Raw genomic sequence first — 15,270 nt, 5'->3', positions numbered from 1 at the left:
GGAAGCCAAAAGCTGGTTCATAACAAACTATTAAATAGATATTGTGGAAAATTAATACTTTGCATTCAAGTTTTTAATAATCAAATTCTGAGAACAAAGGCATTAAACTGATAGCTCGATGAACTGTGTGATAGTTTATTGTTGTTGGTTATATGTCTGTGTTAAAATATGTACTAGAGTTGGTCTCAGATTTTATCATCTTCCAAACTTTCTGGTCTTCTGGAAAACACTTGTACAACAGTATTCAAATTCCATCCACCCATTCATCCTATACATCTGTTTCGCTTACATCTTGCTGGGCATTTGTGACATATGTATTGTTTACACAAATGATTTCTTTATGAATTTTATTGAATACAGGGTGTATACGTGGACAAGGAAAAAAAAATGTACGGATTTTTCCCAGATTTCTCGGTTAAAAATACACTTTCTCCCAGGTGAAAATACGCTTTTTCCATGTTAAGTGACAGTATACTCTTATTCGGCACTGTAAAACTCATCAATCCTATGAATGTTAATGGTTTTATATACCGGAGTAGAATTTCCCGGCACTTTAGAAAACTCAGAGGGGAGAAACACGTTTTGAAAGACCTTTGATGTGCAGAAACATGTACGCTGCATATTTTCGTATTATGAAGGTATAAATTAGAATTCCACCAAACACTACATGTCACTTTCCGAAGCATTGAAATCAAGATTGCCATGTGCTTTTGTAAGCCAGTCGTGGCTCATGTCATGTTATCTCACCAGCTGATGACAGCATAGGACACGTGATGTAGTCAGCCAATAACAAGATCACTCTTAAGCACCGTGAACACACAATAAGAAGAGTTAATGGTTTAAATTAATATACATAGCATTCACCTATAATATTGGTCTCGAAGATTAATAAGATGGAAGAGAAGCTAAGCTTCCACATATAATGTTGATCTTTTTTGCGCTTGTTACACTTTAAGATACATCACACAAATGTGCCAGTAAAATTTTTAATAACGACATAAATGTTTGATCTTGTGGGCTCAAAATTCTTCTCAATGGTCGTCCTCAAAGAGTTGTTTTTTAAATGAGAGTCAAGCGCTTTGTGATTTAAGAAATTCGTTGTACATTCTCGCACATAGCTCATCTTATGTAAAAGGAAATCTCCTTTAAATGTAATGCTTTTCAAACCACCATTCGCAATATTTTCCTGCGACCAGTTAGAAAGAGGTTCGTTTCAGCAGTTGCAAGAGAGCGCCAGATAACAAGTGTCACCGCACTTGCGCAGCTACGATGTCACTGGAAGCCCATATGTTCATACGTGTAAAACATTAAAAGATCTTACATTATGTCATAAAAGAAACAAGATATTGACGGCCAGTGTGGCCGAGCAGTTCTAGCCGCTACAGTCTGGAACCACGGTGTTGCTACGGTCGCATGTTCGAATCCTGCCTCGGGCATGGATGTGTGTGATGTCTTTAGGTTTGTTAGGTTTAAGTACTTCTGAATTCTAGGGGACTGATGACCTCAGAAGTTAAGTCCCATAGTGCTCAGAGCCCTTTGAACCATTTTGAAACAAGACATCAGAGGATACTTCAAGAGCGTCGGAATTTCGTGAACCATACTAAAACGCATAACTCAGCTTAAAATGCACATTTGTATACAAATTTTCTTTGAGTACCAGTACTGTATTATCTCATGTTTGGTTCTTTGTTATGGTATAATGCCGTAAGTGCACTTGAAATGCAGCGAACAGTTGAAACTGGCCAATAGTGTGAAATTAAACACTTCTTTTCAAATAAGTTGACTGCCTCAACAGAAAAGATTAATAAAAGCCAAATCTCTTTAGCAAACCGGCCAAAATAACTTCATTGTTCTGTGAGGCGATTAATGTTTGACTCTCAGAAAGGTGGAAATAAAGTCTAAAACTAATAACATATTTTAGCCCTCCATAATTACACGAACGTATTTTAATTCATTTTATAGCTCCCAGCCACAAAAATCTGTTTTGTTATCATTTAACGTGAGAGCAATAAATGAAGAGGAAACAACAAAATGACTAAATGTAAACAGGCCATGTGGAGACGACCCACCACAACTCAGACTGCTCTGTGCATCAGCCCCAGATTTACTAATTTCAGAACTGGGGCAATATTAAGTAGTGGTGCCCAGCCACCTATCTGTAACGAGAAACAGGAGGAGGTACTACTCATTTGTGACTCAACTGCGCGTGCGCAAGAGCCCGCCCGCAACAGTTCAAACGAATCTAATTTTAACAGTTGTCACGCCACACTCATCGGAGGCAATTGCATAGTCTTCCTAAAGCCTTTGACACACTTTGCTGTTGGCAGACGCTTGTATGAGTACTGTTTTGTTGTTGTATACGGCACATTTCCTTTGCAACCTTTTATTTTCTTTCTTTTTTTTTCTCCTGTTCATGTTTTGTTGCTCAGTATTATTCTGCAGTAGCAGGATACAATAATATCCTTTGTTAGAGTATTGGTTCTTACCAGTCAATATCACAAAAATTTAACTGAAAAGTAAAACAATGAAAAATTCCCGGAATTCTAAACAATCCCCGGGTTTTTCCCGGTTTTCTCCCGGATGAAAAAATTCCCGGGTTTTTCCCAGATCTCCCGGTTGTCCCGGGTCGTATACACCCTGTGAATAGCATTATAACAAAAGAATTGTAATTTGTCATTATGTCATTGGCATATAGTTAATAATTATGTATTTTCCTTAGGAAATATATGGATACAAGAAGTGTCCTTGGAAAACTGCTGGGACATGGACGCTGATACTGCTCACATGTGGACTAGCAAGATTACTTTTCCACTGGAAACCAACCTGGATGCTCAAGTCTACACACAAAAGATGCTCACTTCAGAGTGCTGAGAAAGTGTTGGTTGCTGTAAGTAGTCATTGATGGATATGTTTATAAAACTGTATGTAAACTTGTGGGAGGGGAGAATGCTTTTACATAAAGAAATGGTTGTACCTTGTTAGAGTAATGTGTATTGACTGATTATCATATGACATTGCTGACTAGGTTACCCTGAGAGATAGATTTAGTCACCTACCAGGAAAGATTTTCCATTCATTCTCGCCCACCAACACATTTCCTTCATGAAGTGTGAGGATTGTGCTTTAAGTATACCTGTTGATTGTAGGTGACCATAATTGGTGTGTGTAGTGAGACATCGTGTTTGTGTTGTATGATGATGATGATGATGATGAGATAAGGGGGAGGGGTAAGCCCAATGCTTTCACATGGCTTACTCCTCTCAAATGGCACCATAGGGCCTGCTGGGCTTAAATGTCCCCATCTGACAGACGAATCACCACCAACAGTGCCGTATGCCCTCATTTCATGAAATGTTGTAGAGATTTTTGGTATGTAATCCAGGTATTGGCACAAAGTGTAGTGATAAAGAATTTATGCCACCACGTCCCCTCCCATTGCCAACTAAATACTGGTGGTGAAAATTTCTTCAATCTCCAAGATTTGAACCAGCCTACCGCACAGGCTTACATTACGATTTTGGCTCTGCAGGTGGATAGTAGTGTGTATATAAAAAGGTGACTGAGCAATACATTCTGCACAGAAAGAGAGGAAATATATTGTGACTTGCGTTTGCTCTCTCTCTCTCTCTCTCTCTCTCTCTCTCTCTCTCTCTCTCTCTCTCTCTCTCTCTCTCACTCACTCGCTCTCTTGCTCTTGCTCCCTCTTAGTCCCACATTAGATGCTTATTAAAACTTTCTCTCCTGGCAACTGATGATGGAGGGGTATGTTCCACATTGGGGCACAGCTTCTGCTTTTGATATTCTCTTGAAAAGTTGAGCCAGAAATATGTGACAGTGTCCCATGTACAGCAGCAGACATGTCTCCTTACTGTCATCCGTAGTGAACATTCTGATAACAAGACTGGCATCATCAAATGCATATCAACTCAAATATCAGTGCTAAATGTTGAAGCTACATTCCAAAATGCACATCACATACAGAACTTGCAGAGTGAAATGATTAGCTAGGGCAAAAGTACTGAAGCTCACAAATTATGGTGGCTAAAAATCATTTTACATTGAGAACTGAAATAATGACACTTTGACGCCTCAAAGACACATGGCCCCACAAAATTGCAAGAAGTAGTAACACACTGTCTTTCACATAGTGTGATGTGTTTTTGATTTTGAACTTATTTTAACTAGAGTTTTTTTTTCATTTCTTTCTTTCTTTTGAGATTTTATTTTTAAATATAGAGGAAAGGAAGCTTTGTTGTAAAATATGCTTTTTTACGCTTCTTTGGTGAAGTGAGCAATTTTGATTATGACACAGGATATTGGTGAAATGATGTCATGTTTCTCAAGTTAGAATATCTAGTCAAGTGAGAGAGTTTATATAAACTAATCAGATGAAGACTTTGGTCTGTTGCACAAAAATAGCTGCAGTACTTTAGTAGAGTGTTGGGGCATTTACAAAGGAAGCAACAATGGATGAATAGAAAGAATCAACAGTAGTTGTGGCTGTTGATCAGCACCTCCAGGAAGGAAGAAAAATGTCTGTGTGTAGTGATAGCAGAAAATGTGTGAAGCTGTATTAAATGTCATGCCTTAAAGCTACACAACAACTGAGGATATGTTAAAGATTTCTGAAGTTTTATTGTTACAATATGGTGTCATCAAGTATTTGTTACTCCTGAATTAGAAACTACATAGCAGTGAGTAGCAGGACTGTAGCTTCTAAAATAAAAGTTTCCCACAGATTTGAAGAATAATCCATGGAAGATTGTTAGAAGGTATTAGTCTCACAATCCCAAACATCTCTGAGAAATTACAAGCTACAAAAGTAGGACTCATTATAGCGAACAGATGATTTAGATATCTACACTGAGAACAGCAAGCAATTAAGTGAAGGCAAAACTAGTATGAGCAAAACACAAGAGTTACTATACATGCAAGAAGGCCCATGACCAGTCAGATGACAGAGAAAGTCCATAGTGTATCTACGGTAGAAACGATCTTAAAACACTAGTATGTTCCACTTCCAACAAATCAAGAGGGAAGCCAAAGAAACTGTCAAAAGGGCAGAGCTAATAATCACCTAATTGAGTGATTTATTTGAGAGATTACTCAGCTTGTAAAATGAATAAGGAGTTCATTGTGGTTCAGTGTTGAATGGCAAACTGACAAGAGATCACATAGGGTCATTATTGACATCTCTGAGGAATGTTAGAGGTGAGAGAGAAGAAAGCAGTTGTGTCATGTGATATTCTTATTACGTGAGAGAAGGTGAACTTCTTAGGCAAGATTGGTTGTAAACAACTATTATTGTTGATTACTGGTTTCAGTAAGCATGGTTACCATCTTCAGATCTCAATAAATGGTTATTACATGTCTACTATACCAGCTGTAAAAGTAATCTTTCTAAAACAATGCCAGGTATGTGTGGGACGAGATGAATGATGCATCACCAAGTCAAGGCTAAAACCACAATATGCAGAATAATTTGCCAGATGCTCAGAGCTCATAGCAAACACTAATGTGTACATCTTTGCAGCCAGGATATAGGAGACATATAGAAACCTTTTATCAAGATCTGAAGATAGTAATCGTGCTTACTGAAACCGGTAATTGACAATAAATGTTGTTTACAAGTGATCTTATCTAAGAAGTACACTTTCTTTTAAGCAGTTCAGATTCAGATTCTTTATTTGCCATTGATCACATGCATTGAAATAGGCTTTATAATGATGTCAAGATACAGAAGATTTACTGTATTGGTTAGTGTTTGCATTACAAGTACAAATTATTTATGCTACATTAATCAATTGTACAGTATTGCAGTCATTGGCTAATGCTCAGTTTCTATGTTACAAGTATCAAGAATTCTCTAAGACTGTAGTATGGATTGTCTATTAACCATTTGTGCAGTTTACTTTGAAAATTATTGGAAGGTGTATTGAGTGCAGTATGTGGTATTTTTTTAAATAATTTCAAACAGTTCACTTTATGAGAGTTGCCTGTTTTTGTCAGCCTATGTCTAGGAATGTTAGTGCTCTCTTTATTTCTGGTGTCATGAAAGTGTATGTTCTCTCTGGTGTTAAATTTTGTTCTGATCTTTTTAGCATGTATCAGTGATGCATAAATGTAAAGATTTATCACTGTCATCATTTTCATTTTGATGAATAAGGGACGACAGTGTTCCTTTGGACCAACGTTGCACATTATTCATAGCACCTTTTTCTGCATTTGTAGTACACCCCTGACATGACATTAGTGGCCCCATAGTAACAGCCCATAAGATAGATCACCCCTTATCACTCAAGACAAGTAAACTAATGAGATTCTTATAGTAGAGGTGTGGAAGGCACTGCAAAAGGGACAGAGTTACCTAGGATCCATCAAGATGATTTGCAGATACGAAGAGGTGATAAATGAGCACAGAAGAGTAAATTTAGACTGTAATTGTGGCGATGTTAACATTTTCTGTCTTGAGAATTTAGCCAGAAATGCAAGGAGACAGAATGATGTACAGTTACTGATCAGTGAGTTGCACACCAGTGTCCTGGACGAGTTTCTTCATTGCTTTGCAGAATGAGAACTTAAGAAAGTTGTAATTGTTGTCATACTTGCTGCATGGGAATGTGAGACCTGGCAGTTTTTGTGAGAATTAAGCTATGTACTGGCATCAGGTTTGATTCTCTCCCTTTCCTTCATTCCATTACTTGTGTCTTTCAACATTAACTAGGACATATCTGCTACACTGATGTGACAAGTATGTTATCAGTATTTAAAATGCCTCAACAGAGAATATTTAATTACTTTTATTGATTTTCCAAACAGTAGATATGATACCTTAATAGGAATCTGTGGAAGTCTACAAACAATATAAGGGGTAAAGATAATCACTCATCGTATAACTGAGACATTGAGTGATTGATAGACACATAAACAAGGCTAAAAATGCTGTTGAGCTTTTGAACAAGGTTTTTTTCCCCAGAAGGTGAATCTCAACAAATGTCTTCATTCTTGCCTACATGCCTATCAGCTGCACAGTGCCTCAAGAATATTGTGAGGGATTGATTATCTTTAATCATTACATTATTTGTATCCTACCCAAGGCCTTCCATTATCATAGTAATGTGTTTTGAAATCTATATAAAACAGCCCCACTAATTTAGGTTCTCTGTAGCTACCCTAAATCAGTTCAGCAAATTCTGGGACAGAGCAATAGCTGATGCTCTATTTCTAATGATTCAAATGTATGAAGCTTTTATCAACTGTAACTCTTTTTTTTATATGTACAGATTAACAAAATTGTCATCATCATTATTATCATTATTATTCATTAAAGGGAATGCCTTGTTGTTGTGTCCATTTATCTCTGTTTCCCATCACCCACTATATTTACTATATAAAACTAGATGTAAACACAAATCATATTATTTTTGGTTACATGTCTGTGTTAATTTGGAACGAGATAAATGAGTTTATCAACTAAGTTCCCCCTTTTTCATTTGCTAAATCCTGTGGTATTTTATTTTCTTGTATTTGTGCCACAAACATCTTTTAAACAAGTTCAGATGATACCAAAGACTTCACCCAGTATTCTAATTTTAATTTCCATGGTCATAGCTCATTAAATTTTAGGCCACATCAAATCTGTCAGAAGACTGATTACTTCACTAGTTGTGTTTTCTCTTGGAATTAATCACATCATTTGATGCAAACTATCTGTATTTGTTTTATATGTTTGTCATGGAAAATGAATAAATTGTTTATGATCCACTCTGCTTTCTTTGTGATACAAACAAGAAATTCCCCAGTATAAATACAGATAACAAAAAGGTAAGCCAGTAACCATTTACAAGTTGTACAGTTGCTGTTTTTTTTAGTATTATTTACTTCTGTTTCATTGTCGTCTTCTTTTTCTTCTCTTCTTATACTGTAGTGTTAATATGCCTGAAATTGGGTAAAATTTGGACAAAGTCTTCCTTCAGAGCTCCCTCTCTTCCTTCCACACGTGTGTGCCCCCCCCCCCCCCCCCACACACACACACAAACAAAGAGAGAGAGAGAGAGAGAGAGAGAGTCATAAATTTACTCTCATACTTTTGGAAAACTGGTTTTCTTCTTATGGTGCTAATTTGGAGAAAATAATGATAGAGGTGGTTTGAAAACTCTCAACTTGGTTCATGTGTATAGTGTGTTATCAACTGCATCTCAGTTTTGGTGTTTCTGATAAGATGTTATTTTTATTTTTTCCTTTTTAATACTAAAATCCATTGTGCTCTCACACTTTTTCTTTTCCTAATTATGTTGTGCACATTTTTCTCTTGTATCATGTGTAATAATTCCTATATTCAAAGACACAGAAAGGTGAGTATTTGTAATTGTAATTATTTTCTCAGTTGTATTCTCATTTTATATAATTCATGTATTCATAAGTTCACCATATATACTTAGTTGTTAGAGGTAAAAACATGAATATACTTTCACATCTCGCTCCCAAGTTTCATACAGTAAAAATGTAATACTGTGTAATTTACAACTACTGCACTTGCAGAGTGAAGTTATGCAGTTTCCAGTGTGTAGTTGATTCACTTCTGTGTTATTGATTTCATTATAGGAGCAGTACCACAAAAGACATCGGCGGTACTACGTGAAGACAGTGAAAACAGTGAGAGCTGATAGTGCCTTGTGAGTTATAACGTCTAAGATTATTTATAATTGACTGAATACTAAAAAGTGTAAAGTTCCACTTGTGCTCATTACTCTGTTTCATCAGTTATTGATATTTAGATTGAATGCAGAGCTAATATAATTTTTTAAACGAATCCTACAATTCATTTGTGCTGTACCATGAGGGTACAATGACAGCAGCCATCATGAGAATGTAAAAGTAAAGCATCATTAATACATTTTTCTTGTGAATACTTAACCAGTGTCGACTGAATATATAGTAATTGAAATTGCTAAGGGATATAGGAAGAAAAGATGAGGATGTTCGTAATATTCTGAGAACTACATAAAGCTGGAGGTATTTCAAGAATAAAAGTGAAGCTATAAGAACAATTAAGATTAAAAGCATTAGTAATGTAAAATACTAGATGTACCATATTGAGAGCACATCAGGGAGGTCAGCAAGCAAGGTGTGGGTTAGGGTTTGTGGAGCATGGAGTTCATAAGCTGGGTGCTAGTTGACATCATGAGTGCTCCATTACCATCACATCTGGGTGGGCGTCTGCACCACCATTTGATTTGATGGTAAAGTGTTGTGTGTTACAGAGAATGGAAATATGACATCACTACCTTTACTACAAGGAAAAAAATCTGTCAGAAAATATACCAACTTTAGAGCCTTACAAACCAAAGGATCATTACTGCCTAACACCAACAGGGTAAAGTCTGTGGTGCACAGTCTGTGACCGGGCTACTGGCAGAATTATAGGTAGAGTACAGGCTTTCTTCGCTGTGATGATATGAAGGGTAGGTTGGCAAGCCTGTTGCCCCAGCCATCATTTGCCCCCAGGACAGATGTTTGGTACTCATTTGATAGAGACTGAGTGGACTTGTGGGCATCCTGGAGAGACTGGGACAAGGAAAAACTCCACCCCTATCGAGGATCAAATCTGTGACCTCCAGGGCCAGAGTCTAGTGCTCTACCTGCTAAACCACTATGGCCACACTGCCTAATATACTTCTTTCACTGTAGTAACAAATGACATAACATAAATGATGAATTTAACAACCTTGCTAATTAAACAGAAAAAAAATTGAGGGATATAATGGTACCACAAGTACCCCCCACAACACATCAGTAAGTGTTTTGTGAAATATAGATGTAAATGTAGATAACATATTCTGGAACATACATGCTTCAGTTATTTTAATATCCATCTAAATAAATGGCCATAGACTGAAAAATAGAAGATAATATCCAATTTCTGCTATATATCATTTACTGTAAATTAAGGAAAAAATGTCACTATGAAGGCCTGTGATGTTGCACCTCGAATAATAATAGCCAAAACTAACATTTACTTAAATGCTATGTTTGAGATCTGTGTAATGTGCAAGTGAAAACAGTCAAATTTTTGTAGAGTGCTGTATCCAGCTAACAATGCATATAAGTCCAACGTGATCATTATCTTAATTTCAGATTACAGAAGTGGGTATTTTTGTTTGAGATGATCATATCCCCCATTAGAGCTTCATTTTAATGCTTTGTACTACTTTTTACTGACCAACATGTCCATGACCATAATGTGTGTGTGTGTGTGTGTGTGTGTGTGTGTGTGTGTGTGTGTGTGTTTTGTCTATTTTGTGAGTAATGAAGTATCCTCATATATATGCAGGATTTTCCATCATTGGATTCTTGATGAAACGTACTGATACTCAAGAACTACAGACAATCCCACAGTATTTATTTATTTAAACCAACATATTGGCTTACTGGGTTACCACATGTCATTGTCAGATTTTGATATCTACTGTGGTTGGTCTAAAGCCTGCTTGCAATTAAAAATAGTAGGAGAAAATGGGCACAGAGATTTTTTCCTTGCTGATTCCTTTATTTGGGACACAATTACTGGAATATTGGGTATGTTACTGACATAGTAAACTTACACAAAAACTTTCCATATTAAGCTATCACTGATGTTCACTATTTGTTTTGGAGTTATCTTCTTCATAACAATGCTTGTGTAAGCAGACATCTTCAGTGGTCAAAGGAAGTATTTTATCGTGCCAGATTGTTGCCTCAATCTTTTTCACAGTTGAAAGTTGAAAGATGTAATAGTTTGGGAAAACAGGAGAGTAACCAAAAATGTAGCTTCATTATTAAATGCTTCCTTCAGAGTATGATGGAGCTAGAAATGACTGTGGATGGAGTATTATCTTAATGATTTTTACTTCTGTTACATGCAAAGTGTCTCCCAGAAGGCCAACCCCACGTCCAAGTTCGCGGGAGACGGGCAACGGCACAGAGTAGGGGAATGCCTGTAGGGATGAAATGCAGTAAAGATGCCCTGTGCTCTGCACTGCTGTAACAGCTGTAAAAACCCTACAGGAACCCTGAAGAGTGACGGCTGACGGGGCTCTGGTGAAGCTGCATTAGTCCCAGTGTGCCACCATTTGCCTGAATTGACAGTATCTTATTCAAAAACAGGCTTCAGAGTGGAGGAAGAAAAAACTAAGTATGACTTGTAAGAGTATCATTGTCTTAGAGGTACACTGCTAATAGAAAGTACATGTACTGGAAATACAGTGATTATTGATGGACCTGAAGACAAAGTTTGAGTCCAGTCTACTTGTTTATGATGGAAAAGAAATGTGAATGGATAAAGGGATGGTGGTGATGTGGAGAGAATTGAAGAAATATAATTTGGAACTGTTGTTTTTTCTGCCTGTAAGATTTTGATAACTGAGTTGTGAAATGTGTCTGTGATGCAGAACTGGAAGTAATAAATGCATTAGATATGTGGTAAATATTACTGAAAATATTTTGGACATTTGACTTTCAGTTTTAACCTTTGTTATTTATGTTGTAAACAACTTTTGAACCATATTTCCCAGATTTTTAATGCTTATTAATTTCACTATTTTTCAAAATTGTCTCATCTCAGATCTATTTCTAAATCAACAGTAGACTTCATTTGTTTCTCTAACAGCTAAACAAACATTTCATTGTTTACAACCTCACACCCCACTAGTTCATACACAAACATCTATTTTCTGTTTGTGTATAATTTTTCAATGTCAGTCACCTTAGTGAACTATTCAGACTTATTATGTTTGTGGTTTTCAATCAGAATGTGACATTCATTCCTCTTTTGTTTATCATATTAGCCAATAAGTAAGGTACAATGAAAGGGTTTGACTCTTATTGCATTAAAAATGTGCCCTCTGTCTCTTCTTTCTTTTTTTATGCATAAATGGTTTTATGGTTTTGTGTGCATGTGGTAAGTCTGGAACTGGAATTTGGTGGAGGGGGGGGGGAGGTAATTGAGGGTATAGGATGTAGATGCAAGGATGTGATGGAAGATGGGACAATTGGAGTAGTGGCTGCATGGGCCATCATCAATTATTATGGTTTGTTTCTTTTTTTTACTCTGTTTATGTCCAACATTGTTAATCATTGCTTACTTGCTTGATTGTTTATCACTTCCTTTTAGTTCAAGGGCTTTATAGGTTTTGGAAAAAATGACACTTGTATACAGAGAAGAGTGAGTGACATATTATACACCTCCTTCTGCCCCCCTCCCCCCACACCAATCAAATTGCGAATTGAGTTGCTGTGGAATGGGTGTAAAAACCAGTTTCGTTTTCAGTGCCTAGATCTTGTTCATCTGCCATCTTTGGCATTCTTGTCGTAACTGCGACCAGGACGGTCGCGGGGTAGCACTGACGGAAGGCGCGGCGGGACCAGTGGAGAGGCCCGCGAACAACAACACAACAGAAAAGGACAGACACGACCAACGTAGGACAGAACAAATATGACAAGACTGAACAACAGAGTCACAAGGAAACAAACTCGTACATGAACCAGGAAGAAAGCAGTCTAGCGCAAGCGAGGTGTAAACCAACGTAAGCGAGATCAGACTGACTGGATGAGTGAGTGGCCGGTGCTTAAGTACGCTCTCAGGGGCTCCGCTATTGGCCGCTGGGACCACGTGGTCCACTGTGGCACCCCCACACTAAAAGCAGGCCAGGAGGCGCGCGCCGCCACAACTTACAGTTGTGCTCTATGGGTCTTCGACGTCCGTGACGTCTGGCGTGGATTCAAATTCCGCGGCGCGTGGTACCAAAATTCTACTAGTATCACTTGAGTCTATGAACCAGCACTTTCTTAATTGCTTCTCTGTTAAAGGCTCTTTCCATCTTCTGGGATCTGATTGTACCATAAAACCTTGATAGCTTTTCATTATTATCCTGACAGCATCCCTGTAATTTATTTTGCCTGAAGCAATGTTCACCTCTCATAGATTTCTCTCACACTCTTGGAACCATTTTAACTTAGATAACTTCGGATTTAGAAAATTCCTGATTTTCTTTGTGAAATATATCCACATGGGGGATGTGCCTATAGGAAAGTAATCTTCTCATTTTAATTGTTGTAGTTATTGGTTCCATCTTGCTGTACACTACTCTATTGTACCCCATTCAAACCTTCCATCAACGTATGTATTGCCTAAGAAATTCTATAGTATCTTGTGTTCCCTTTTACGCAACTGGTTGACTTGTCCTTTTTGATTCATGCACAGCTTCTCCATAACATACAAATCTTCTCATCATACAACAGTGCTGCAATGTCTTACTTTGGCTCCTACACTCAGCATTTTCTTATATATGTTTTTAGTTGCTTGATACACCCACTCTACTTCTGGATCTAGATACTGGCCATTTCGTGCTCTAGCCCATTTTGTTGGATTACTTCATGTATGTACTTAAACATCTTGATTCTTCCAATTTTTCCTATGGTCAGTTACCACATATTCTGATTCATCACAGATGCTCTTCTTCTCAAGATGGTTTGTGTTCCTGAGCTCTTAACTGATGTTGTTGGCAAAAATGGCCATGTCATCTGCAAAAGCCATTCATTTAACATACATACACTGCTTTGAGTTTGGGCCTTAACTAAAACTTATCTTCATCTCCAACCTTTTTTGTTCAGCATTTTTCTTCATTCCTGAATAATCTTTTCTAAGAAACAATTGAAAACTGGCAGATAAAAATCGATCTCCTTGCCTGACCCCAGACTTTACCTCGAAGGTCTGTGAAATGTCATTCTTGAATTTCACGTTTAGAATTGTAAAGGTGAGAGTCTCTTTAATCACGTTCCTGGACATATCATCCCCTCCAAATTATTTCATGATATCTAGTAATGACTCTCAGTTAATCACATATGCCTTTCTGAAGTCAACAAATACAACCACATAGTCAAGCCTCCCTGTAGTCTTGTATCTGATGATGTTCTTCAGACTGAAAATTTGTTCTGGATAGGAGCACTCCTTTCTGAAACAGCCTGGTACTCACCAACCATTTATTACATTGAACTCCTATTGTGTTTAGGAATGCCTTAGAAAGAATCTCATAAGGAACAGGCACTATTCATATACTCCCAAAATTGTTGACATTCTTATTGTCTCCTATGGGTAAGTACTGACAGCCATTTAGCTATTGTTGTACCCATTCGCCAGATCTCTTGAAAGAGAATCTTCATTAAATAGCTTCAGTAGTTCCACCATAACAGGATCTTTGTCAGCTACTTCATTTTCTTTCATGTTCTCTATGATCTGCTTAATTATTGTATTACAAGGTGGCTGAGAGTTAGACAGACATTGAACAATAAGGAAGATGGGTAAGCTCTCTGTTGTCTCATCACAGTTGAGTAGTTGGTTGAAATACTGAGCCAAAATGTTGCAATTTTCCATGTTGTTCAGGACTAGATTTTCAGTGTCATCTGTAGAACACAGACTAGGGTCTTGATACCCTTTCACACTAAACCTGAAGGTTTGATAAAAGTCCCTGACATTGTACTTCAAGAAATCCTGATGAGTGATGTATCAGCTCTGTCTGTTGTTTCCAATATGATTACTTTACACATCAAAACACGTGAGCTACAACTTTCTTTGAATCAAAATGTTTCTGTTCCTTCGTCAATGTCAACTTTTTCCTGGAAATTGTTCCTTGATCCAGTGTATTGTCACAGATTTTGTTCCACGATTGGAGTTTTTCTTTAGGACTTGTCAGGAGTGTCACATTGGCTGCCTGCTGAATGCAATGTTAGTCCAAATCTCAGATTTAGAGGTCAAGTTCCAGTGGTGCTGCTCCTTAACTTCTTGCCCGATCGTAAGTTTCATCATATGATGTCTCTGAATTTTATTTCCAGTTTTTGGAGGAATCTTCTAGAGAGGAACAAATTCACATTAGCCTAGGAATGGCAACGATCAGATTCAAATGTGGCACGTTTCAGTAGTTTTATGTTCATAATATCCTTTATTGTTCAGCTAGAGATTGCACCATGGTCAATCTATTTCTTACCATTCATGTTAGCCGGTGACTGCCAAACTTCTGTTTGTCATCATTACCTGAAGATCAAATGTTTGCCACCATTCTACAAATCCAATTCAATTTTATTGATCACAGTTCCACAAGTATACAAGTCCTCCTGTGGGCAAAATCGTTCCCATCTGTTGATGTAACTTCTTTTTATTTAAAAAATAATCATGTGTAGAATATAATAACAACAATTTCAGTTTTGAACATACGTTGGGCATCTTCCTATTCAATA

The 15,270-nt window shown here is 37.3% G+C and overlaps 1 protein-coding gene across 1 annotated transcript in view; it reads left to right on the top strand.

Moving 5' to 3' along the window:
- The window catches only part of LOC124554709 (polyamine-transporting ATPase 13A3), a 186,329-nt gene that overhangs the window by 62,720 nt on the left and 108,339 nt on the right, over positions 1-15,270 (top strand). The window contains exons 4-5 of the mRNA XM_047128348.1: positions 2,720-2,887; positions 8,605-8,675. Of these exons, the coding sequence (XP_046984304.1) occupies positions 2,720-2,887; positions 8,605-8,675 (239 nt within the window). The remainder of the gene's footprint in view (positions 1-2,719; positions 2,888-8,604; positions 8,676-15,270) is intronic.

This window comes from Schistocerca americana, chromosome X (genome assembly GCF_021461395.2).
Source record: "Schistocerca americana isolate TAMUIC-IGC-003095 chromosome X, iqSchAmer2.1, whole genome shotgun sequence".
Lineage (NCBI taxonomy): Eukaryota > Metazoa > Arthropoda > Insecta > Orthoptera > Acrididae > Schistocerca > Schistocerca americana.
The sequence above is the reverse complement of the archived record's forward strand: the minus strand, read 5'-3'. Positions and strand labels throughout refer to the sequence as shown.